This window comes from Epinephelus fuscoguttatus, linkage group LG11, assembly GCF_011397635.1.
Source record: "Epinephelus fuscoguttatus linkage group LG11, E.fuscoguttatus.final_Chr_v1".
Lineage (NCBI taxonomy): Eukaryota > Metazoa > Chordata > Actinopteri > Perciformes > Serranidae > Epinephelus > Epinephelus fuscoguttatus.
The window spans coordinates 18,656,513-18,677,415 of record NC_064762.1 but is presented as its reverse complement, the minus strand read 5'-3'; the positions used below and the strand labels follow the sequence as shown (position 1 = coordinate 18,677,415).

At 42.4% G+C, this 20,903-nt stretch overlaps 1 protein-coding gene across 9 annotated transcripts in view; it reads left to right on the top strand.

Annotated features, from left to right (window-relative positions):
• The window catches only part of syne1a (spectrin repeat containing, nuclear envelope 1a), a 178,630-nt gene that overhangs the window by 109,858 nt on the left and 47,869 nt on the right, over nt 1-20,903 (top strand). For all 9 annotated transcript variants that reach the window (XM_049590339.1, XM_049590334.1, XM_049590342.1 and 6 more), the window contains 21 exons: nt 475-651; nt 1,817-1,963; nt 2,281-2,406; nt 3,997-4,173; nt 4,327-4,592; nt 4,852-5,008; nt 5,116-5,514; nt 6,622-8,226; nt 9,347-9,684; nt 9,814-9,958; nt 10,264-10,482; nt 11,547-11,827; nt 12,546-12,711; nt 12,821-12,976; nt 13,320-13,472; nt 14,293-14,475; nt 14,662-14,799; nt 15,348-15,533; nt 16,502-16,624; nt 17,561-17,743; nt 19,110-19,253. In XM_049590339.1, coding sequence (XP_049446296.1) covers nt 475-651; nt 1,817-1,963; nt 2,281-2,406; nt 3,997-4,173; nt 4,327-4,592; nt 4,852-5,008; nt 5,116-5,514; nt 6,622-8,226; nt 9,347-9,684; nt 9,814-9,958; nt 10,264-10,482; nt 11,547-11,827; nt 12,546-12,711; nt 12,821-12,976; nt 13,320-13,472; nt 14,293-14,475; nt 14,662-14,799; nt 15,348-15,533; nt 16,502-16,624; nt 17,561-17,743; nt 19,110-19,253 — 5,469 coding nt within the window. The remainder of the gene's footprint in view (nt 1-474; nt 652-1,816; nt 1,964-2,280; nt 2,407-3,996; nt 4,174-4,326; nt 4,593-4,851; nt 5,009-5,115; nt 5,515-6,621; nt 8,227-9,346; nt 9,685-9,813; nt 9,959-10,263; nt 10,483-11,546; nt 11,828-12,545; nt 12,712-12,820; nt 12,977-13,319; nt 13,473-14,292; nt 14,476-14,661; nt 14,800-15,347; nt 15,534-16,501; nt 16,625-17,560; nt 17,744-19,109; nt 19,254-20,903) is intronic.

Here is a 20,903-nt window from a genome sequence, read left to right as displayed (position 1 = left end):
GACTGCATGATTTCACCTCAGCTGTTACGGTTTTGCTCAATAAATATTACTATACAACCAATCCTGGAGAACTTGAATAATACAATATTGTTGTAAGTTATTAACTATTGGTATGAGTTCTTCTTCTGCCTTTAATAATGTTATCAGTGCCTAAGTTTTAGCATAGTTTTCTCAGTTTTACATGACTGTACTTAATTACAACCACACGTGGTAAAATCAGTGACTTAAAGCAAAAGTGTGACATAATGCTTTTCTGGAAAATTATGTTGGTTAACATAACGATTTAACCCATAATCCATAATAATCTTCTTTCAAGTTCATCCATTCAGGCCTGTGTAATGCTGTGAGACCTCACTGTGTGGTATCAGTCTGCTTTGACCTCCCATGTCATTGACGAGTAGACAGACTCTGTAATTCATGTCCACTTGAGACTCTCTCTAACATGATCCTACACTGGTACTTTGTCCTCCACAGGCCATCATGGAGGAAATAGCAGGATTTGAGGATCGCTTGGCAGGCTTGAAGGAGCGAGGAGACCACCTGGTACAAGGCTGCAGTGACCGTGTGCAGAGCAGGCTGAGACAGCAGGTCCAGGCTCACCAGCAAGGCACCAGAGACAGCTACTCTGCCATCTGTAGCACAGCACAGAGAGTGAGTGAGGAGGAGGAGATGGAAAGAGGGAAGGAGGGGATGCGAAGGAGGAGGCAGAGGAGGAGGAGGAGGAGGAGGAGGAGGACGGAAGGATGGGAAACTGAGATGTATTCTGTGTTTAAAGTAGTGAAATGGTTCTCACACATTTATAATGTAAGATATATCAGTGGATTGGATGCACGCACATTTTACACATGCATCCATGGATGTGACCACACATACAGGCACAGACACACACGTTCTACAGATCAGTGCTATTAATATTCTAACGGCCTCGGCATCCTCTTAATCCTAACCCATTCTGACACTTAAACCCATCTCTCAAGACAGCCCTTCACTGCCAGTGTAGAGGGCACCACCAATTAAGGCTGCCAAAGTGGAGCTCAACAGCAGCCATGCTCAGACAGACCCCACCAGCCAAAATCACTAACTCAATCTCCCCATATTAATCTCTGCATATCCCCTGTCAACTCTACTTTTTCATGCCTGAGCCAAAAATGGTCACACACCACTATTCAGTAGATCTGGCGAGCCCTCTAATCCAGGCCCACTCTGTCATTTTGGCAACCTCTACTCTGTCATCATAGCTCACCTCCCAAGACACCACCTCCACCAGCACTTGCACATCCAATCTGGCATTGTGTGATGCAGCCACACTTTACCACTACACTGCTGGCTTCTCTACAACTGCGCCTCCAGTGTTACGATGGCTGCCAACTGTGTCCCAGCACAACACAGCTCTAATATCCTGCCTGCCACTTGCCACCATGCCAACCTTCTAGCCTTTGCCAAATACACTGGGCGGTTTGCCAAAACGTGCCCCCCTTCTTTCTCTCTTTCGGGCTCTCATATTAACACTGTCAATCAGACCTTGCTGTTTCACTCTCCCCTGGAGGGCATGGACGCCTCCACATTCAACACCTGTCAAATACAACACCGCATAACTGTCTACTTGTTCGGGTTTTATCATTTAATGTTTCTTTTTGTTTGGCCATGCTATACTTGCTTCAGAGCTTGGCAGCCTAGCCGTCTTAACCTACAGCATTTACAGTTTGTTCCACTGTATATGTGTCTTATTGCATGTGTCTGCTTTAATTTTGTTAGTGGACATTTTTTGTGTGTGTTCAATTCCAGACGTTCATCACTATCTGCTTGTGTCTCACAGGTGTATCAGAGTCTGGACCATGAGTTGCAAAGACATGTGAGTCTCCAAGACACACTGAAGCAGTGCCAGACCTGGTTGACTTCTGTCTCAGAGGAACCAGAGCCTCCTGCACATCCTCCTCTCAGCCTGGAGGAGGCTCTACAGCAGGTCAGAAAGCCACTGCCCACTCCTAAAAAATCAAGGAGTTTGGTATTTTGCAAGGACATCATGACTGATAAGTTGCTTGCTTTGATCCCTTTTAAATGTAGTGTTGCCCCTTGAAATTTTGAATATCTGAGTTAATAGTATTAATATGCATGGCTGTCATATAGGAGTTTCATGGGCAGTTTGCTTTATTGTATGTTTTTGGTTTGGGAAGCAAAATGCAGGAAAAGTAATTGTAACATGCAGATTGTCCTAAAGAAATATGATCACTGATCAGTCAATAAAACCATAGAATCATTAACATGCTCCTTTTTTGGCAGGTGAAGCAGGAGCGTGCTCTACAGGAACAGGCCAGCACTTACCTCCAGCTTGTGTGTTCAGCATGTGACCTGTCCGAGCCGAGGGTCAGAGGGACGGCAGCAGCTATCCAGCAGGTCAAATTGCAGGTCAGTTGGCTTTAAAGTGGCAATCTTGATTTAAGTCCCGGTTGATTTGGTGACACCTGTAGTTACCGTAGTAACAGCAAATGTGGCTTAATACTACAGGGCACAGAGTTCTGCGAGCAGCAAATCAAACCATTGTCATTTTAATAAAGAAGTCGGGCAATGATTGGCCTTTTCCCATCATTCTGTGAGCAACTGTGATCTGATTACATGCTGCACATGACATGAGTCTATGGATAGCAGGGTAGTGAAAGGAGTTGGTTACCTCGCTAAGTTGGAGGTGTGCAGCCTGTCGCCTACAGCGCTTCATTTAACAGCTGACTGTGGCTGCTCCTTGTTGTTTTATTGCTCCCTGCAATATTTCAAACTGGTGTGCTGCTCACAACAGAACCCAAAAAGGACTGAACTATAGTGCAAACTGCTAAGCTCAATGAAAAACATATTGCATTTCCTGACAGTTTCAAAATAAAAGTCAGCCTGTGTTTTGCTAGTTGAATGCTTTTAATGTGAAGCTGCAAAGGTAGGAAACATTTGGTTTGCATTAGCATTTGATTAATACACCATTTTCCTGCAAACTGTTACACTCTGCACTCGGTTTATCATACTGCAAATATATAATTATTACAACTCTTTCTATCAGTGGGCTATAGGCTCGATCATCATTATGTTACCTTCTTCGATGATAGATAATGACTTAACAGACATTTATTTAAAGCTATAGTTGGTAATGTTAGAGAGCTAGCAAGATTTGAAAGCGGCACCTCCTCTCAGCTCCACCCCCTCCTCCCCCTCCCGTCAGTGCTCCGTCCAAAGCCACGGCCCCACAAACTTGAACGCCCATCCTGCACTGCAGTAGAAGTCAGCAGGGCAGAGGAGAGCCGAGTAAAATAACAGTTCCCCCTGAAGCAAACAAATATTACCTGTCCAACAAAAAGACAGCAACCTCTGCATCACTTTTCAGGCCCTTCAGCTCCCTCAGTTGTCTCCACCGTTCAAAAGCTGCACCGATGTTGACGTCTGGTTTGTCCTCTCGCTTTATCCAAAGCCTTTTTCATCGCAGCCTTTTCTGCCTCTGACTTTCTTTTCTCAGCCTGTTTAGCGGGGCGAGCCGTTACAAGTAACACTGGAAGTGGTACTTTTGGCTGCATTTTCTCTGCCATTGTTCAGGAAACTCCTGCTAACACAGTATTTCTGCTGAGGAGTGTGCTGAATATTTCCAGCAGCAGTGACACGTGATGAGTGCACGCAGGGAGGAGGGAGGGAGGGATGGAGGGGGGCTCGGGCAGGACTAGACATGAAGGCATCTGATTAGATCTTTCCATTCGCACCGAATAGCAGGGATTGGTCAGAGTTTTTACAGGCCTGCAGCTGCCACAGAGGTCTGATTTTTTTTTTATTCCTTTTTCTGAACACATTATGTATTGACTACTCTCAGGATGGAAGGATCATTTCACCCAGTATAACAAGAACAGGATTACCAACTATAACTTTAAATGAAAAGGTTTGAGATTATTATTATGACAAGCCTAAATTTAAAAAAATGAATATATTGTTTAACACAATACTTGATGAAAGAATTAATTTTGTGTCTAGATTGAAGAGCGTATGCTACTCTGTGAGGAGGTCGCAGACAGCTGGAGGGACGTTGAGGAGCAGAAGGCAGATCTGGAGGTTCAGCTGAGAGAGACAGAGCAGCAACTTCAGAACCTCATCAGAAGACCTGCGGAGCTGGAGCCCAAGATTGCACAGAACCAGCTGGACAAAGCACAGGTCTGTGTTTGTATGCTAATGATCAATGATCAATGTTTTTTTGTTTTATTATTTTATCGTACAACAACACTCTTTTGTTGTAAAATTTGTAGAAGTAGTTAAACTCAAACTCAAGTTCAGTGTGACAGTGAAAATCCATTATCTTTCTTACAGGAATTCCTTCTGCAGATTAGGGAGAGACAGTCTGAGGTAACCCATTTAAATGAAGCTGTTGGTAGGCTGACAGACGGACAGGTCTCTCCTGCCCTGGAGGAGATAAGAAGACTGAGGAGAAGCTGGATGGACCTGGGCCAGCGGGCAGAGGAGCTGGAGTCTCAGCGGGGGGAGGACATGCAGCGAAGCGGGGAGTACCAGGAGATTGTTGTTGCTGTGGAGGAACTCTTCCACCAAGTTTCCAGGGAATGGGACTACCTCGCCAGGTATCAAGCTTTTCTTTGGAGGCTGTGATGTTTCATTTTTGTGTAAAATTTTACACATAGTGAACATTAATTTCCAAAAAAATGTACTAAGTTATTGACAAGGCTCTATATACAGTATTTACTATAGATACACTAATTTCCTCTGGTGTTACTATCATTGCTCTCTCTTTATTTCAACCAATACAATTACTGTATATCTTTTATTACTATACTACTGTATAGACCTGATTTTCTTCAACCTGTGCCTGTGTGTACCCAGGGCTGACACAGAGAGTACAAGTGAGCATCTAGAGGCTTTGAGGAAGCTCTCCAGTGACCTAGAGGAGCAAAGAGCAACCCTAGAAGACCTCAGAGACCAGAAACAAGCTATCCTCCCTCGACTTAGCCTGCTAGACAAGGAGCTGGTCAAGCAACAGGTAGAGCTCCATTCTCGTAGTTCTTCAGCTGCAACTTAAGCGGGAAAACTTTGATATAGCACATAAGTACTGGGTCTAGTTTTATATGGTGTTCTGCTTTTCACTAGGTTGGTCATCTAGAGCAGCGCTGGGCTCAGCTTGAAACCCTGATTCAACAGAAGATCCAGGACTCTGCACAGACACTAGAGGATCTTGCTCGTGTTGAAACCCAGCTGAGGGATGCCCGGGAGTGGGTGGAGGAGCAGCGGCCTGCTTTTACCTCTGCGCTGAAAACCAGCCCACCCCCTGATCTGGCCCAGAGTTTCTTGTTTGACCACCTGAGTGTGTGCGTGGAGCTGGAGGCCCGTCAGCAGCTGCTGGGTCAGGCAGTGAGCGAGGCACAGGCTGTGGCTTCCAGACTGGGGCTGAGTGAGAAGAGATTCCTGCAGGAGCTCGTTGAACAAGCCCAGACTGAAGTGGAGACTCTGGGGGCTCGGGTGGCCCAAAGGAGGAAGTACCTCAGCAAGGTAAACAGCTGGATTTTTGTATTGGATGCAAGTAGAATTTTAATGATGTCCTAAAGGACCTAACTTTCTTCTGATAGTCTGGTAGTAACAAGAAACCAGGTGATCCAAAAAACTGACTGTCAGATAACCACATGTTGTTACCATAGACTGCATACAATAATGAACGCAGCCACTTTCACATCACCTATTGGTTTGTTGACTCCCGTTTTGAAGCTAGTTTAGTATTTTGAAAAAGTGACCATATTTGAAAGAGAGGGTGGAACTAGCCCTAACACTAGCTGCTAGCTTGGTCAGAACATTGCATTTAAGGTTAGCTGTGATAATACTAATGCTAAATTTTACGATTGAAAATGGCTTAAAATCATTATAACAAAATGTAGTTACTAGAAAAGCTGAACATCCAACTCGTTCGAGGGTCTTTTAGCACAACCAATTTTTATACATCATTTCTAGGCAACCAAAATGTTACAATTAGCTTTCATGAACTGAAAACACAATGAAATAGCTACAGCTACAGCTACTGTATTATCTGTGAATCTGGGGTTACGCCTTGCTTATGTTAAGTAACCAATGTTGTCGTTGTAGTAGCGACTTGTAAACAGATGTCACCTACCTGTCATTAAACCAGCCACACCACTGATTATGCATAACTTTAAGCTTTACTAAAAACTAATGTTAAACCATGTTTATTTCTGCTATAAAGTCTGGCATTTTTACATGGGGGTCCATGAGAATTGAATTCACTTTTGGAGCCAGCCTGAAGTGGCCAATGGAGGGACTGCAAGTTTTTGGCACTTCTGCATTGACTCCATTTTTTTCAGCCCTGTGGGTTGCCATTTAGTTGCTATCATCATCATTATTTATTTGTCACATGAAATTTATACATAGTGCAACTCCAGTGAAATGTGAACCCATCAGCTTAATTGAGTTGTGCACTGTGATTTAGTCCTTTTTCGTCTTCTTACATCATTGGCTCGTGCTTCATAATGGTCCATGATTCCAGATGGTTCTGGTAATCCATGGTTTCTGGTTTGTAAAAAAAAAAGCTACATCTTTTTAAGCTGTTCAACCTTTATTAGAAAATAAATGTCTGTTCTTCCTTTCTAGGCCTTTACAGAGAGAACACAGTTCCTTCAAGGCCTGGGGAGAGCACTGTCTTGGGTACAGCAACAGGAGAGGAGGGCTTTGATAGATGACCACATAGCACTTCTCCCTGAGGACCTAGCCAAACAGGTTGCTGCTTGTCGGGGTGTCCAGAGTGGTTTACGAGCATACCAGAGAGAGCTGGCATCTCTCTGGGTACAAGGGCGAGAGCTAGAGAGAGATGCCAGTGACAAAGAAAGAGCAGAAACACTGGCCAGACTGGAGAATCTGCAGTCAGTGTTTGAAACCGCCCTGCAGAGGACGACACAGCGTCTCACAGACTTAGAGAAAGCCTTGACCTCCAGGAAGTACTTCCAGGTTGACCTGGATAAGACTTGCCACTGGTTGAGACAAGCAGACGCCATCACCTTCCCTGAGATCAATCTAAGCAACATTGACGATAGCTCGGAGTTGCAAACACAATTGTCTAATTTTCAGAATGTCCTAGAACAAGCTTCAGAGTACGAGAACCTTCTTCTCATTGTCCAAAGAATAGGGCAGGAGATCCTCCCCACTCTGAACGAGATTGATCATTGCTACCTAGATGAGAGGCTCAATGCCCTGCCTCAGCAGTACAACGCCATCCTAGCTCTAGCCAAAGAGAAAAAAGACAGAGTCCAACAAATAATCTTAGAGCGAAAAGAGTTCAGCACTTTCTTTGATATCACTCGTAATGCACTGGAGGAGCTTCAGGAGCAGTTTGACAATCTGGAGAAGCAGACTATCAGTATTAGAGATGAGGAGCTTGCTCGTCTAATTAATGAATACAGAAGTATTAATGAAAGTTTATTCCATATTAGCCCTGCTGTGAGAGAACTGCATGGCAAAAATGAGGGGTTTCTCAGTAGGGGTCAGCAATACAGAGCGGAGGAGACACAGCAGCTGGTCGATCTCCACAACACGCTGAAAAAGACAAACGATGAGAAAATTAAGCACTTGAATGATTGCTTGAAAACACTGGTTGAACACAACAGAGTATCCGCCAAGTTGGACTCAGAGTTTAAGTCTGTGAAAGAGAAACTGGTCAGACTGAAGTCAGACGCAGAAATCGGTGCCATGGATAGAATCACAAGCCTTTATTTACTGCTTGAGAGTCTGGACTGTGTGAGCTCTCAAGTTGAAGAATGTAACCAACAAACTAAGGGCCTTGGCCTGAAGTTTGATCCCGCTGCCTTTCAGGAAACTACACTGCAGCTTGAATCATTGCAGTCTTTACGGTGTGAAGTAAAATGTTGTGTTGATGAAAATGAAAAGAAGGTGACAAAGAATGAAGATTTCACAAAAGAGACTGTGAAAATGTTGGAATGGCTGCGGACTATCAAGGTCAAATTGGAAGAGCCGTTGGCCCTGTCAGAGGTCAAAATCGAGAGGGTGTATGAAGAAGTGCGGAAACTGAAGATCGTGGAAGAGGAAGTGAAAAGTAGATTTAGGATAGGGGATGCTTTGGGGAGCAGAGAGAAGCAAAGGTATTGTAGTAGAAAAAAACCTGTTCCTGCCCACATAGAAGAGAAACTACAGGAGATGGCAAAGCTGGAAGCTGAAGTGCAACAAGGAATTAGCAAAAAACAGGTATGTGTACATTATAATTCAGAAATAACACTCATGGAGACATTTTCTATCGCTTTATGTTTCTAATTGATATAAATCTGATCAATTATCGCCTTAGCCGATATAGTCAATATCCTGAACTCCTCATGAATCCATTCCATCATTTATTGGTTGGAACCTACTAAATATTATTTTTCCATCTCTTGTCTGCCCATACCATCAATATTAATAGGCACAGGGAAGCTGAAATATTTAAAGGACAATTCAAGAGATTCCATGAAGTTTGAATAAGTACTTACATTATTATTAATGTATAACTGTTGTGGGGATTTAATGTGTTTAAGTACCATATCCCAAAGATTCTATTATGTTGAATAATAAGTAATAGTTACAATGAAATGGCAGAACTATCTTAAATCAGTAGAGTTTTGCAGAGAAAATGTGCAAATAATAGGCATTTGATTTCCCACTGAGGAGAATTTTGACCTTTGCCATTTTGAGAGAAAGCTTTAAACAAATAAAATGAAATATGGCCATATATATATATATATAATTTTGATGTAATTAATGTTTGTACTACGAAGTGTTAGGAAGGCCAGTCTCTTTTAAATTTTTTTATATATTGATCGAAGTTTTGTTTTAAGGCAGTTATAGCCGACTGCCAGTGCTGCAGTGAGGCCTTTTTCTCGCCATGTCATTTTTCAGCCAAGTGCTCTTTGGGTGGGTTTTTTTTTCCAATTCCACTGAAGACTTTGTGGCATTGCTGAATTAAAGAGCACTGAAGAAAGATCTTGTGTATGTCCTCCTGATAAGGATAGAGATTTGTGCGGATATGTGTTCAAATGTAAGGTTTAGCGTTATATTGTTAACTGGCAATTACATGACAATATGTATTAGGCAATGTCATTACAGTACAGTAATGTAGTTAGAAGTGTAATAAACGTTTAGTAAAGTAATGATTACTTTTTGTGAGACTAAGGAGTGATGTATAATATGTATTTATTTTTGAGTATTTACCCCAACACAGGACAGGATCATGCTTGTTGTAATGATAAAGGCATGCATTCCTAACTTAATCTGTGTGGAGAAATTCACCTAGAAATCACCAAAAGTTAATGAAATCACCTTCTACGTCTTCTAGCTGGCTGTGGATCAAACCCTTTCCCTGGTCCAGAGGCACCACTTATCTCTGCAGTCTATGCAGAAATGTCTGGACTCTGCTGCTGCTGTCCTCCAGAGGGCCAGCTTGGGGGTGGATCTAGAGAACCAGACAGATTGTGCGCAGGACCTGGAAGACATTTCAGCCCAGGAAAAGAACTTCACAGCTGGTTTAGAGGAGCTGAGGACTTTGGATCCTCTGCTGGAAGATTTTATGGAAGCAGGAGCGATGGGCGAACTTCGAAAAAAAGTTGAGGCAGTGTTGCTGAGAAACACAGAAGTCAAACAGCACCTGGATACTTACAGAGATGTGCTTCAGAGGTGTGTAGTAATGTTAATGGGGAGCCAGGTAATATATGTATACACAGCTGGCATGTGCAGGCTGTATGATGCATATTTTAATAGTAAATCCCCCTCAGTAGTAATCTGTAATTTGTATAATGTTTTCAGTTGTGCAGTGTTATGGACCTCCTTCCAACACGAGAAAGAGATGCTAGTTGAACAGATGAATGACGCAGAGGGCAAGATGGCCATGTTCACTACAGCTAAAGCCGTCAGCATCCAGCAGGCAGAGGAAAAGTGTCAGAGATACAAGGTGGGACACTTTTGTACAGTCTAAAAAAAGAGATACTGTAGAAAAAGATTATCTGACGTTTGTATAAATCGTCTAGCTTGCATTTGCAGTCCCAGGTGGCTGTTATATTAAATTCCAACATTTGTTCTTGTCATGGCAGCAGATGCACATTAATATTTAAACAGTTGAGTTTGTGCATTATTCTTTGTTCTCTCTCAACTATGCGCCTGCATAGAGAAAATATTACTTTTCCATAGTATAAATGTTTCAGAAGACTGCATTCATGAAATATCTTGCATGTATCTGTCTTTATCTTTTGGCTGTAGTCTCTGGTGGCTCACATCGACCTGCTAGAGTTACCTCTGAATGCTTTGAAAGAGAATGCAACAGAGTTAGAGCAGATCATCTCAGAGTCCAGCAAAGCTGTCACCAGCCACTCAGTGTCGTCACTGTGGCAGCGGTGGACCCGGCTGCGCAGTGTGGCCCGAGCCCAGGAGAGAGCACTGGAGGACACTGCAAGGGAGTGGAGGAACTTCACTGACAAGGTTAGAGCAGCAGTTGTGTTAAACTTTCTTGTTGTCCATCATTTTTACAAAGACTTAAAAATTACACCATAATCTAATTTTACCTGTCATTTTAAATTTCATATTTTAATGACAGTAAGACATATTTAATAGCTAATTAATATGCACATGCCACCACCTGAACAGGGGTGTGGATTGCTAAAAAGTTAGAGTAGATTGCCCTCAGTGTTTCTAATGTGTCAAACTTCTCCTGTACACTTGTTGGTGATTTTGTTCATGGCTGGCTGTGTGAGTGTGTGCTCTGCATGCTCAAGTGCATACTGTATGTGTCATGAATGTACTTCATTAATGCCCATGTACAGTGTAAAACCAACCATCAGTGTACCTACAGGCCCCAGAAGCTGTTTATACTCACATGACACTTAGAGTAAGTCTAGAAAATTGTTCATGCTTCTACAGATTTAGGTCAAACGCAGCAACTACTGAATACCAGTTGGTGTGCCGTGATGTAACTCCAGGCTTCAGGCCAGTTGTTTGCTCCTGCCAAAACACTGTGTCATGAAGCATTTTCCCGCCTTTCGACCTCTTTCAAGTGTGATCGCTGTTAGCTCAGAACAGTTCCCACAAAGCACTGCTCCTTAAAGGGAAATTAGGTCAAACTGTAAGGAATGGTGGTCACTTCCTCATATATGGCATTTTCCTGTTGTCCGCTATTTTTCTATGGCCCCTTTGTTCAACTGGACATGACGTCATTCTCTGCACTTGAGTCTCTACACTCTTGTTTTCTGCCTTTGACTATCACAGGGAGTATTGTATACTGTAGATAGAACTTTGAAAGATACTTTGTGAAATGAAATGATGTCACAGGTGGGGTCACACTTCAACATACGTTTACCTAATTATTTGAAACTTTGGCCACGTTTAGTACGAACATCCGACATTGTAAAAATATATATATGACAGAAAATAAGGAAAAGCACAATAGGTCCCCTTTAAATTCAACATTGTTTTCATCCATGTTTATCAGCTTTAATCTACTCACAGTAAATTTAAAATCTGAACTTGAATCTTTGCACTTCACCCAGATGGAGAAGGTGCGCTCAGTGTCCCAAGACCTCCACAGCCGTGTCCCAGACAGCACAGTTGAAAAGGCTGCCACCAGGGCGGCGCTCCAGAGCCTCCTGGAGTACCATGACTCATTCAGCCAGGAGGTGGAGAGGGAGCAGTCCATCCTGGCCCTGCTGGGGCAACACACACGCAGCCTCAGAGGAGAGGAGGAGGAGGCGATGGAGAAAAAGACAGAGAATGGACATGAGGAGACACCTTGCCTACAAGAGATCAGAAGCATGCAGGAGCAATATGACAGGTGAGTGAGCCAGTGCTGTGGCTGTCGCAGCTGACCAAAAACAAGATTAAATCTTGTATAACACAATTTGGAGAACAGTGGTTAGTATTGTTGCCTCACAGCAAGAGAGTTCCTGGTTCAAATCAAGGGTGGGGGAGCCCTTCTGTGTGGAGTTTGCATGTTCACCTATGTCAGCATGGTTTTCTCCGGGGTCTTCGGCTTCCTCCCACAGTCCAAAGACATGCAGGTTAATCCTCTAAATTGTCTGTAGGTGTGAATGTGAGCGTGAATGGTTGTCTGTCTATGTGTGAGCCCTGTGATAGTCTGGTGACCTGTCCAGGGTGTACCCCACCTCTTGTCCAGGGTCAGCTGGGATAGGCTCCAACCCCCCCATGACCCCTAACAGGATAAGCAGTTATGGAAAATGAATGAATGAACAAGAAATTTTGTCAGAGAACATACACGTTTAAAACATAATCTGATTCTGCTTGACTTTTACTCAGGTAGGTGGAAATTCAAATTGTTTTCCAGCCCATCACACTAAAGAACTCTCACTTGGGATTTCAAGCCCCTCTGTGTTGAATCTTTTACTATATCGTTTGTCATTTTTATTCTAGAAATCTATTGGTGCATGCTTCAGATATGTATCATTCACTTTGATAACAAAAAGCTTTCTTTTTCTTTGTGGTTTATTTATTTCCATGCAAGTTACCTATTATTTACTTAATGTCTTATCTAGCCTCGTGTTGCGGGTACGAGCCAGCAGGGCTCAGGTACACCAGGAGTTGAGGGAGAGAGAGGAGGTTGAGAAGGAGCTGGGCTTGGTCAAAGGATGGATCCAGGATACTCGTGGCTTACTGCTGAGTCCCACTGCAGACCTGGATTCACTGCTGCAAGAGCTAGAGGTAGGCCACTACACACAGCGATATTTTGGTTTGGTTTCTCTAACTTGTTTAGACATAAAAACAGCATCATGTCCTAACAGTCTATCACGTGATGTTGTTTGTGTTGTAGACTGCACATGGTGAGGTCATCAGCAGGCGCCAGAGTGTGGAGCGCATGACAGAGCTGCAGCAGTCCAAGTACCAGGACCTCCAGGCTGGTCTGCCCTCTGAGCTCAGCATGCAGCTGGCTGAGGTGGCTCTGGCTCTGGGCTCCGCTGAAGACCAGGTGACCTCTCTTGGCTACAGTTTAACATTTTATGAAATGCTGCAATTTCATTAACTCATTAGGACTGTCAAATGGCTGTTCAGTAGGTTTATTGTGTTAAGAACACCCTTAAATGGAAAAAAAAAATTGTAGAAGTGATCATATGACTGTATGTACCAGTGTAATGCTGGCACTCACTTGTATGAGTTCTACAGTGCAGTCTCGTGTACAACTACTTCCCTGCAGCAGGGCTCTTAGTGTGTCCAGAGAGTACACTCTGAATTATCCTTTATCATTTAGCATTGTTAAAGGCTTATGTTTTGACAGCACAGTTAAATGTTTGTATTTCTGCCATCTGCTTCAGGTCCAGGCGAGAGAAAGGGAGGTGCAGCAGACCAGAGATGTCAAAGAAGACTTCAGCTTCAGACTCCAGGACATCGAGGCGAAGCTGAAGACCATCGCTCTGAAATTGGAAGACAAGGGTGCTGACCTAAAGGAGGCCAAAGAAGAGACCAAAGTAATCAACCAGACAGATTGACTAATTAACAAGCAATTAACCCCTGTTAAATTGGCTATTCATTTTGCAGATGTTGAGGTTAATGAGTGTGCGAGAGTTGGAATGGCATGAACTGAATTCTGCCTTCAACAGTGACCCACTTCTGAGAGAAGTATCCCAGATGGGAGTCTGAGCCCCTTCCCTCCTGTTCTCTTTCTTGTCGCCCCAACTTTTTTCTTCTCTCACTCCTCTGCCCATCTGTAGATCCTTAAGGCCTCAAGAGTGTGTAGTAGTGTGTAGTTTTTCATTTTCGAACTACTCCTACCAGCACGTCTGAAGTTAACTGATAAATCACTGCTCTCCTGTAAAACCACAGCTTGGTTTTGTACAAATGAAACAAGATATAAAGTGGTAAATTTGGAGCTTTATAGGTGCTGGTAGGTTGATGGGGAATAGTTCATTTTCAGTATATATTTCACTTAGAAGTGAGCCCAGCGTGAGTAAGGGTGCTTTTTCATCATGCTAACTTATGCTTCCTTGCATCCTCTTTCCTCCCATGACCCGTAAATTGTCCCCCCTCCACCTTCAGGATCTTTCAATCCCTTAAACATAGGTGTCAAAGGGGGGTCTGTGGCCTAATGTGTATTAATATAAGGGTCTTTGACATGAAAAAGGTTAAGACCACTGATGTAGAATGGGATTTTTTTTTAGCACAAACAGACAAAGATAGTCACCTGGGATGGAGGGTTTACTGAAGTTCACTTTTTAGTTTTAACACATGCGTAAACTCTCTTTGGTCATTTATCTTTCTCCACTTCTTACTTCTTCTCCTCTGTTACAGGCTCTTTGTGAAGAGTGTGACTGCTGTGGTCGCTCTCTGGCGGAGTTAGGAGTAGCGGTGCAGGAGTTTGGGGAGCAGAACCCTCTGCTGTGTAAGCAGCTGGGCGATGCTGTGGCCAAACTGACAGAGGTGCAGCGACACACCACGCAGCAGGTCCAGGACAGAGCCAACAGACTGAAAAAGGTGAGATATCCATATTAAGTTCAGTTTCCAATATTATTCAAGTTCCCAATATTGCTTTCATGATCAAACAACAAATCTTTTTTATAGTTATCAGACTATAGTGGCCAATATCAGGTGATTCTATTTGATATGGTATTATTTCGTCTGTATTAATTCCTCTGGTCTTGGTCTGTCTCTTGTGAGCAGGCGGAGAGGCAGGTGGAGGAATATCAGGGTATGAAGGCATTCATTTTGGGCTGGACAGAAAAGGCAGAAGCTCTGGTCACTGGTGGCATTATCTGGGGCTCTGCGTCCCAGCTGCAGGAGCAAATTCGAGCACACCAGGTGAGTCTTAATGAGTCACACAGCAGGTAGCAGGAATGACTTTAAGATGTCTGAAAAAAATGGGCTCTGAAATCCCAGGACCCAAATCAGGGCAGCTGTGGCTCAGGAGGTAGAGCAAGGGTTCAGTCCTTGGCTCCTCCAGTCTGCATGTCAAAGTATCCTTGGGCAAGATACTGAATGCCTAGTTGCAGTGCGTGTGAATGTTTAAAACTGGGTAGCAGATGGCACCTTGTATGGTAGCCCCAGCCACCAGTGTATGAATGTGTGTGTGTGAGTAGAAGTGCAAGTCCATTTACTAAATATTAGTCTTTATTTTTGTGAAAAATATAATTAGACATTTATTTTTCCACAAAAATAAATACTAATATGTCCTGTATTAAAATCTGAAGACACCCCACAAATTAACAGCTAATTAGCTTCACACACTTGTTTGATTTCTCAGTGACATGTCATGTACTGTACACTGTGTTGGCCGGCCTTAATTAGTGTAATTGCACGTACAAAAGGCTCCTCTCTCTGACTTGCAATTTATGTTCCTATGGTGACAGGCGTTGCTGCGGGAGTGTCGGGGTCTCCATGGCGACTTGGAGGCCATGGGGGAGAGGGAGGGGCAGCTGGGGGAGGTGTTGCAGACAGAGGGGTGGATACAGCAGGTGAAACACCTCAGCAGACGCACAGAGGAGCTGCAGCAAACTGCCAAGACTCGCCTCCAGAGTCTGCAGGATGCAGCAAAGGTAAACAACATTCACTGTGAGGCAACCATTACGGGAATAAGACATCAATAATACTTCACCTCTAAATAGTTTTAGGGCTCTCTGATCAAATCATCTTCATTAGGAAATGCAGACAATTGAATTTCCTAAATCCAAACATTTGGTACACATCCCTTTGGTCAAATACACCAGAGCTACAACACAACAGTGCCCCCTTATGGTCATTCATCTTGCATTACACCATCATAATGGAATGCACTGTTTTAGCTTTTGCAGCAGTAATCTGTTAAACTAATCTGATTGCCATACAGCTGGTGCCCAGATGACAGTCTGTTGCTGATTGTTGCTAATAACATTGGGTGTTTGGAAATTTTGTTGACAATTCCTCCAGTGAATTCGGATTTTTTTCTTCTGGGTCTACAGTAGACATAGCACAATCCTTATTTGTGGCGATGGGTTATTTAATTTCCTCTCACATGAAATTCATCTTGGTCAATCAGAATTTACAAATGAAGAGTTTTGTTTTAAAGAGATGCCAACCTTTTTATTTATGGCTCAAACTGAATTGAACACCTTTGTGTGTCAGCAGGTCCTTAAAAAGTCCTAAAATGTCTTAAATTTGATTTTATATGCATTAGGCCTTTAAAGTCATTGAATAGTCTTAAAAAGGATTTTATCTAAGTTTATTCATCCATCTTTTAATTTATTTTGCTCAAAATGAGTCAAACTCTTCGGCGTGAAAAGCCATATTTCTGCTGTTACAAATCTTTAAACCCACCAGCCTCACACTGTCTTTTTACTTTATACTTGCACTTACCTATTGGCAATGGGTAAATTAAACTTACTCATTGTAAACATCATATTTGTACATAAAACCTACCACTGCGCAGAACCATATATACAGCATATGATATATATACAGTATAAACTGTTCCCACTCTTGTGTGTGCTTTTCTTTGATTTGTTTTATCTGTCTGTTTATCTTTCAGGACATGTTGCGTTTGGAGGCAGAGGTGAAGATCCTCCATGCTGCTGTAGACCAGATCCAGATCACACTTGCGTCCCCCGACCTCAACAGGCTCAGCCTCAGGGAACAGCTCACACAGAGACAGGTGAATACACACATTTAAGATGCTTCGTTTAAAATCAGCATTTTAAGTGACCGTTCACCCCAAATCAAAAATACACATTTTTGTTCTTATCTGTAGTACTGTTTATCAGTGTAAGTTGTTTTGGTTTGAGTTGCCAAGTGGTGTAGATATCGGCCACAGAGATAGCTGTCTTCTCTCCAATGTAATACAACTAGATGGTGGTGCTCAAAGTGCCAACAAATACATTTGGAAAACTCAACAGCAATGTCTCTTTCCGGAAATCATGACCCAGTTACTAAAGATAATCTGCAGAACTTGTTGTGAGCAGTTTCATGTCGAAAGTATTTTCTGTCTATCAAACTACACCCACCATCTCTCTATATGACAAAAAGAAGTGTGTATCCACTGCTAGCTCACCTTGCACCACTGAGCCTGCGAATGTTACAGCTCAGCGGAGGAGGATGGCATTAATGTTTACATCTTGTGCTGTCACAAGCACAAGCCTCTCGCCCATGAACAGATGCACACTTCCTTCTGTGCAGTGCTACGGTTGGTGGGAGTAGTTCAATAGAAAGAAAATAGTTACTATGTGAAACTGCTAACAAGGTCTGTGGATTATTATGAGCTAGTGGGTCATGATTTCTGGAAAGAGACATTGACGTTGAGTATTTTAAAAAAAAAAAAAAAAAAAAAATTTTTTTTTTTTTTGGGCACTTTGAGCACCATAAGCCATCTAGTTCCATTATACTGGAGAGAAGGCAGACATCTTTACAGCTGATATCTCCAACACTCACAACTCACACTTGCAGTATGAAATCCCCACACAATCTGCTTCTGTCAACCTGCAGGAAAAAATAAATATAACCACTCTGAAAACACAGTATTACATTACATTACAGTATCACACACCATACAATTCCTCCTTCCTCTCTAACATCCTTTTCATTCCTTCATAAGCGTCTGTTGGTGGAAATGGAGGGCTTCAAGCAGCAGGTGGCGGCAGTACAGCAGTGTCAGAGCGCCCTCCGGCTACCAGAGGAGGTAGTTGCCAGCCTGCCTATCTGCCGCACAGCTCAGACTCTGCAGCAGGAGGCCAGCCAACTGCAGCATACCACCATCCAGCAGTGCAACATCCTGCAGGTATTGTGCAGTCCTCATGTTGCTGTTGGTCAGCTGCCACATATTATGTATTATGTAATGTATTATGTTACCAATCAATGTGATGAAAGCCCTACCCCCGAGAGTGTTTGTTTGGTAACCTTGTCTTTATTAGTTTTTTCCCACCAAAACGCCAAAATTTTCTGTCACCGTAGAACCAAAAATCGTCATGCTTAAAGCATTTGAGGTGTCTAGTTGGTCATTGTTGCCCTGTCAGAAGAGTAACATAGTTATACATTGACTCATCACTTGCCTCCCTAAAGGCTGCAGTGTCGAAACAGGCCGCCTCAGGAATGCGTGTGTTTTTGTTGAGCCCCCATCAGCCCAGTATTATCCTCCAATCCTTTGGTTCTGGGCCGATTTTGCTTTTAAGCTCATTGTAGCAAAGATTAGCCTTTAGAGGAAGAAGCAAGTGACCTTCTGTGACTATCTGAGGAGGACAAACATGTAAAGCATCTCAGCCATTTCAACCAAACACACCAAGATTTGAAACAATGAGTCTATCTGACATGGCCCAGGGACATAGTTGAGACGAAGTGCTAACATTCATATCTATGTTTTAAACACAATAACGACAATGTTATGAATGTTATCATGGAAATTTAGCTTGCACAGGCTTTAGATGCCCAGAATGAGCAGAAGAGCTTTTCAGCACATCTCAAATGACTTGTTTTTGTATGAAAATGGAAAAACATCCATGCTCTTGATTTTGTATATTTGAACAGGGTGTCTGCAGGCTCCTAAAAGTCATTAAATTGTCTGACATTTGAATTTCTGAAGTCTTAATTGACACAAACCTATTTATCTTATTTCATGTATGCATCTTTCTTTCTTTCTTTCTTTCTTTCTTTCTTTCTTTCTCTCAAACTGAGTCAAGCTCTTCTGCATAAAAGTCCACACTTCTGATGTTAGAAATGTTTAACCCTACCACTGAACCTCATACTTTATTTTACTTTATACATGCACTTACCTGTTGGTAAAATGGAGATTAACCTAAGTCACTCTAATAGTAATATTCCTACATAAAGCCTACATCTGCACGAGACCACATATATACAGTTATACTTACCTGCATTGCTTGAATAAGAAAGAGATGATTCGTCTAAAAAATTGAAATGAAATTTGGTTAAAAATGATCTTGAAATGGTGTTACAAAGGAATAAATTGAAGTGCCTGATACCTATAAAGCATGTGTGACATTAAGAGTGAAAGAAATGACTCTACTCAGATGACATCTGAAGGTGACACTCACCTTTGACCTCCCTGGAAGGGGAGGCAGGAGAAATGCTCATCACCCCTCAGAGATCAACAATATATATCACATTTTATATGTTTCCCTTTTTCCCAGGAGGCTGTGGTGCAGTATGAGCAGTACGAACAGGAAGTTAAGAACCTCCAGAGATTAATAGAAGAGGCTCATCGCATCATTCAGGACCGGCCAGTCTCCACCAATAACATACAGGAACTTCAGGCTCAAATACACCACCATGAGGTCAGAGAAGACACACACTTTGTCTCTTATAAAGTTTTTAAAACATAAGTCAAGCTCCAACTCAAGCATTTAGAAGTTGTTGCTATTACAGCCTTCACTCTTCTGTGAAGGCTTTTTCACTAAGATTTGGAACCTGGCTGCAGAGATTTTCTAGCATTCAGCCATGAATAGTCTTAGTGAATTAGGGCACTGATGTTGGGTGATAAGATTTGGCTCAATGTTGGCGCTGTATTTCATCCTGAAGGTGTTGGATGGGCTTTGTGCAGGCCAGTCAAGTTCATCCACACCAAACTCAGAAAAAACATTTCTTTACTGGCCTATTTTTGTCATGTTGACACAAGAAATAGCCTTGTACTTAACTTTCCACATTATGGTACTTTCTACTTCTACTCCTCTACATGTCAGAGGTAAATATTGTACTTTTTACTCTACTACATTTGCCTGACAGCTTTAGAGTCTATGTCGGTACTCCTGCCTGCTTCTCCAAACTGGGGGTGTGCTGACTGCCATGTACTGTAGGAAATGCACTGACTGTGGATAAGTACTTCATACAACCTTAAAAATCCAAACTGTCCCTTTAAGTACGCTTTTAAATGCAGGACTTTCACTTTTAGTGGGATATTTTTACAGCATAATATTAGTACTCTTTCTGAAGTAAAGGATCTGAATACTTCTTTCACCATGACCTCAAACTTTTGCAGCAGAGTTTGAGGCATACTACTGTTTAAAATATCATTGTATGCTGTAGCATGACAATTTCCTTTAATGGAAGCTAAGGTGTCTAGACAAAATAGCCCATGACCAAAAGTACACTTTTAGCCCTAAAGTGTACTTTAAGATTAGTCTTTATTCACTGACATTCCTTATTCATGTATTGCAAAGCTTGGCAATAAAGCTGTCTAAATAGCCTGTGAAATGACAGCAAAGCAACATGGACTTAAAGGGGTTTTATAGATTTGACTGTAGATGCATCACGTTGGAAATCTTATAAAAACTCTAACAAACCAGAATAACAGATTGACAGCATTTTTCTTTCAGAGCTCCTACAACATTCAAGGTGTCAGTTGCATTAAAGGCTCATCATTTGACATTTAAAGACAATTCTATGCTTATTTCTAAAAACAGCTTTTCTAATGAGGTCAACATCAGAGAGTGGAGGTTGAGTCATTATGTATTTCCTGCACGTTGTAACAGTGTAAGATGTAAAACGAGAAGTTGAGGCAGCAGGAAATATACTGTATGTCTTAGAAAAGTTGTGGGCAACCCTTACAGTACAGGCATTAAAATCATTAGTTCAAACCACCAAAGGCCCCAGACTAAATACTGCTGCTTTTAACATCGTGTTATCAGAGCCATGCACCTCATAAAACAATTTTTGGAGAATGTTGTGCCTCTACAAGCCCAACTCATATGCACATTCCTTCTCTATCTGATGGTACATGTAAATATTATCTGCATAGGCTCTTGTCTGATGCAGTGTAGATGGTTTTTACCTGTGTTAGGTAAGGCCTGCACTCCATGTTGGAGTTTTACTTTGCTGAGTAAGTGTATTTGATCTCCCATGCAGAGAGTGAGATCGCAAAGGAGGGGGGTGTAAAAAGACCTGCAGAGAAACAGATCAAATCTCTCAAATCCCAGAGGCAACACATT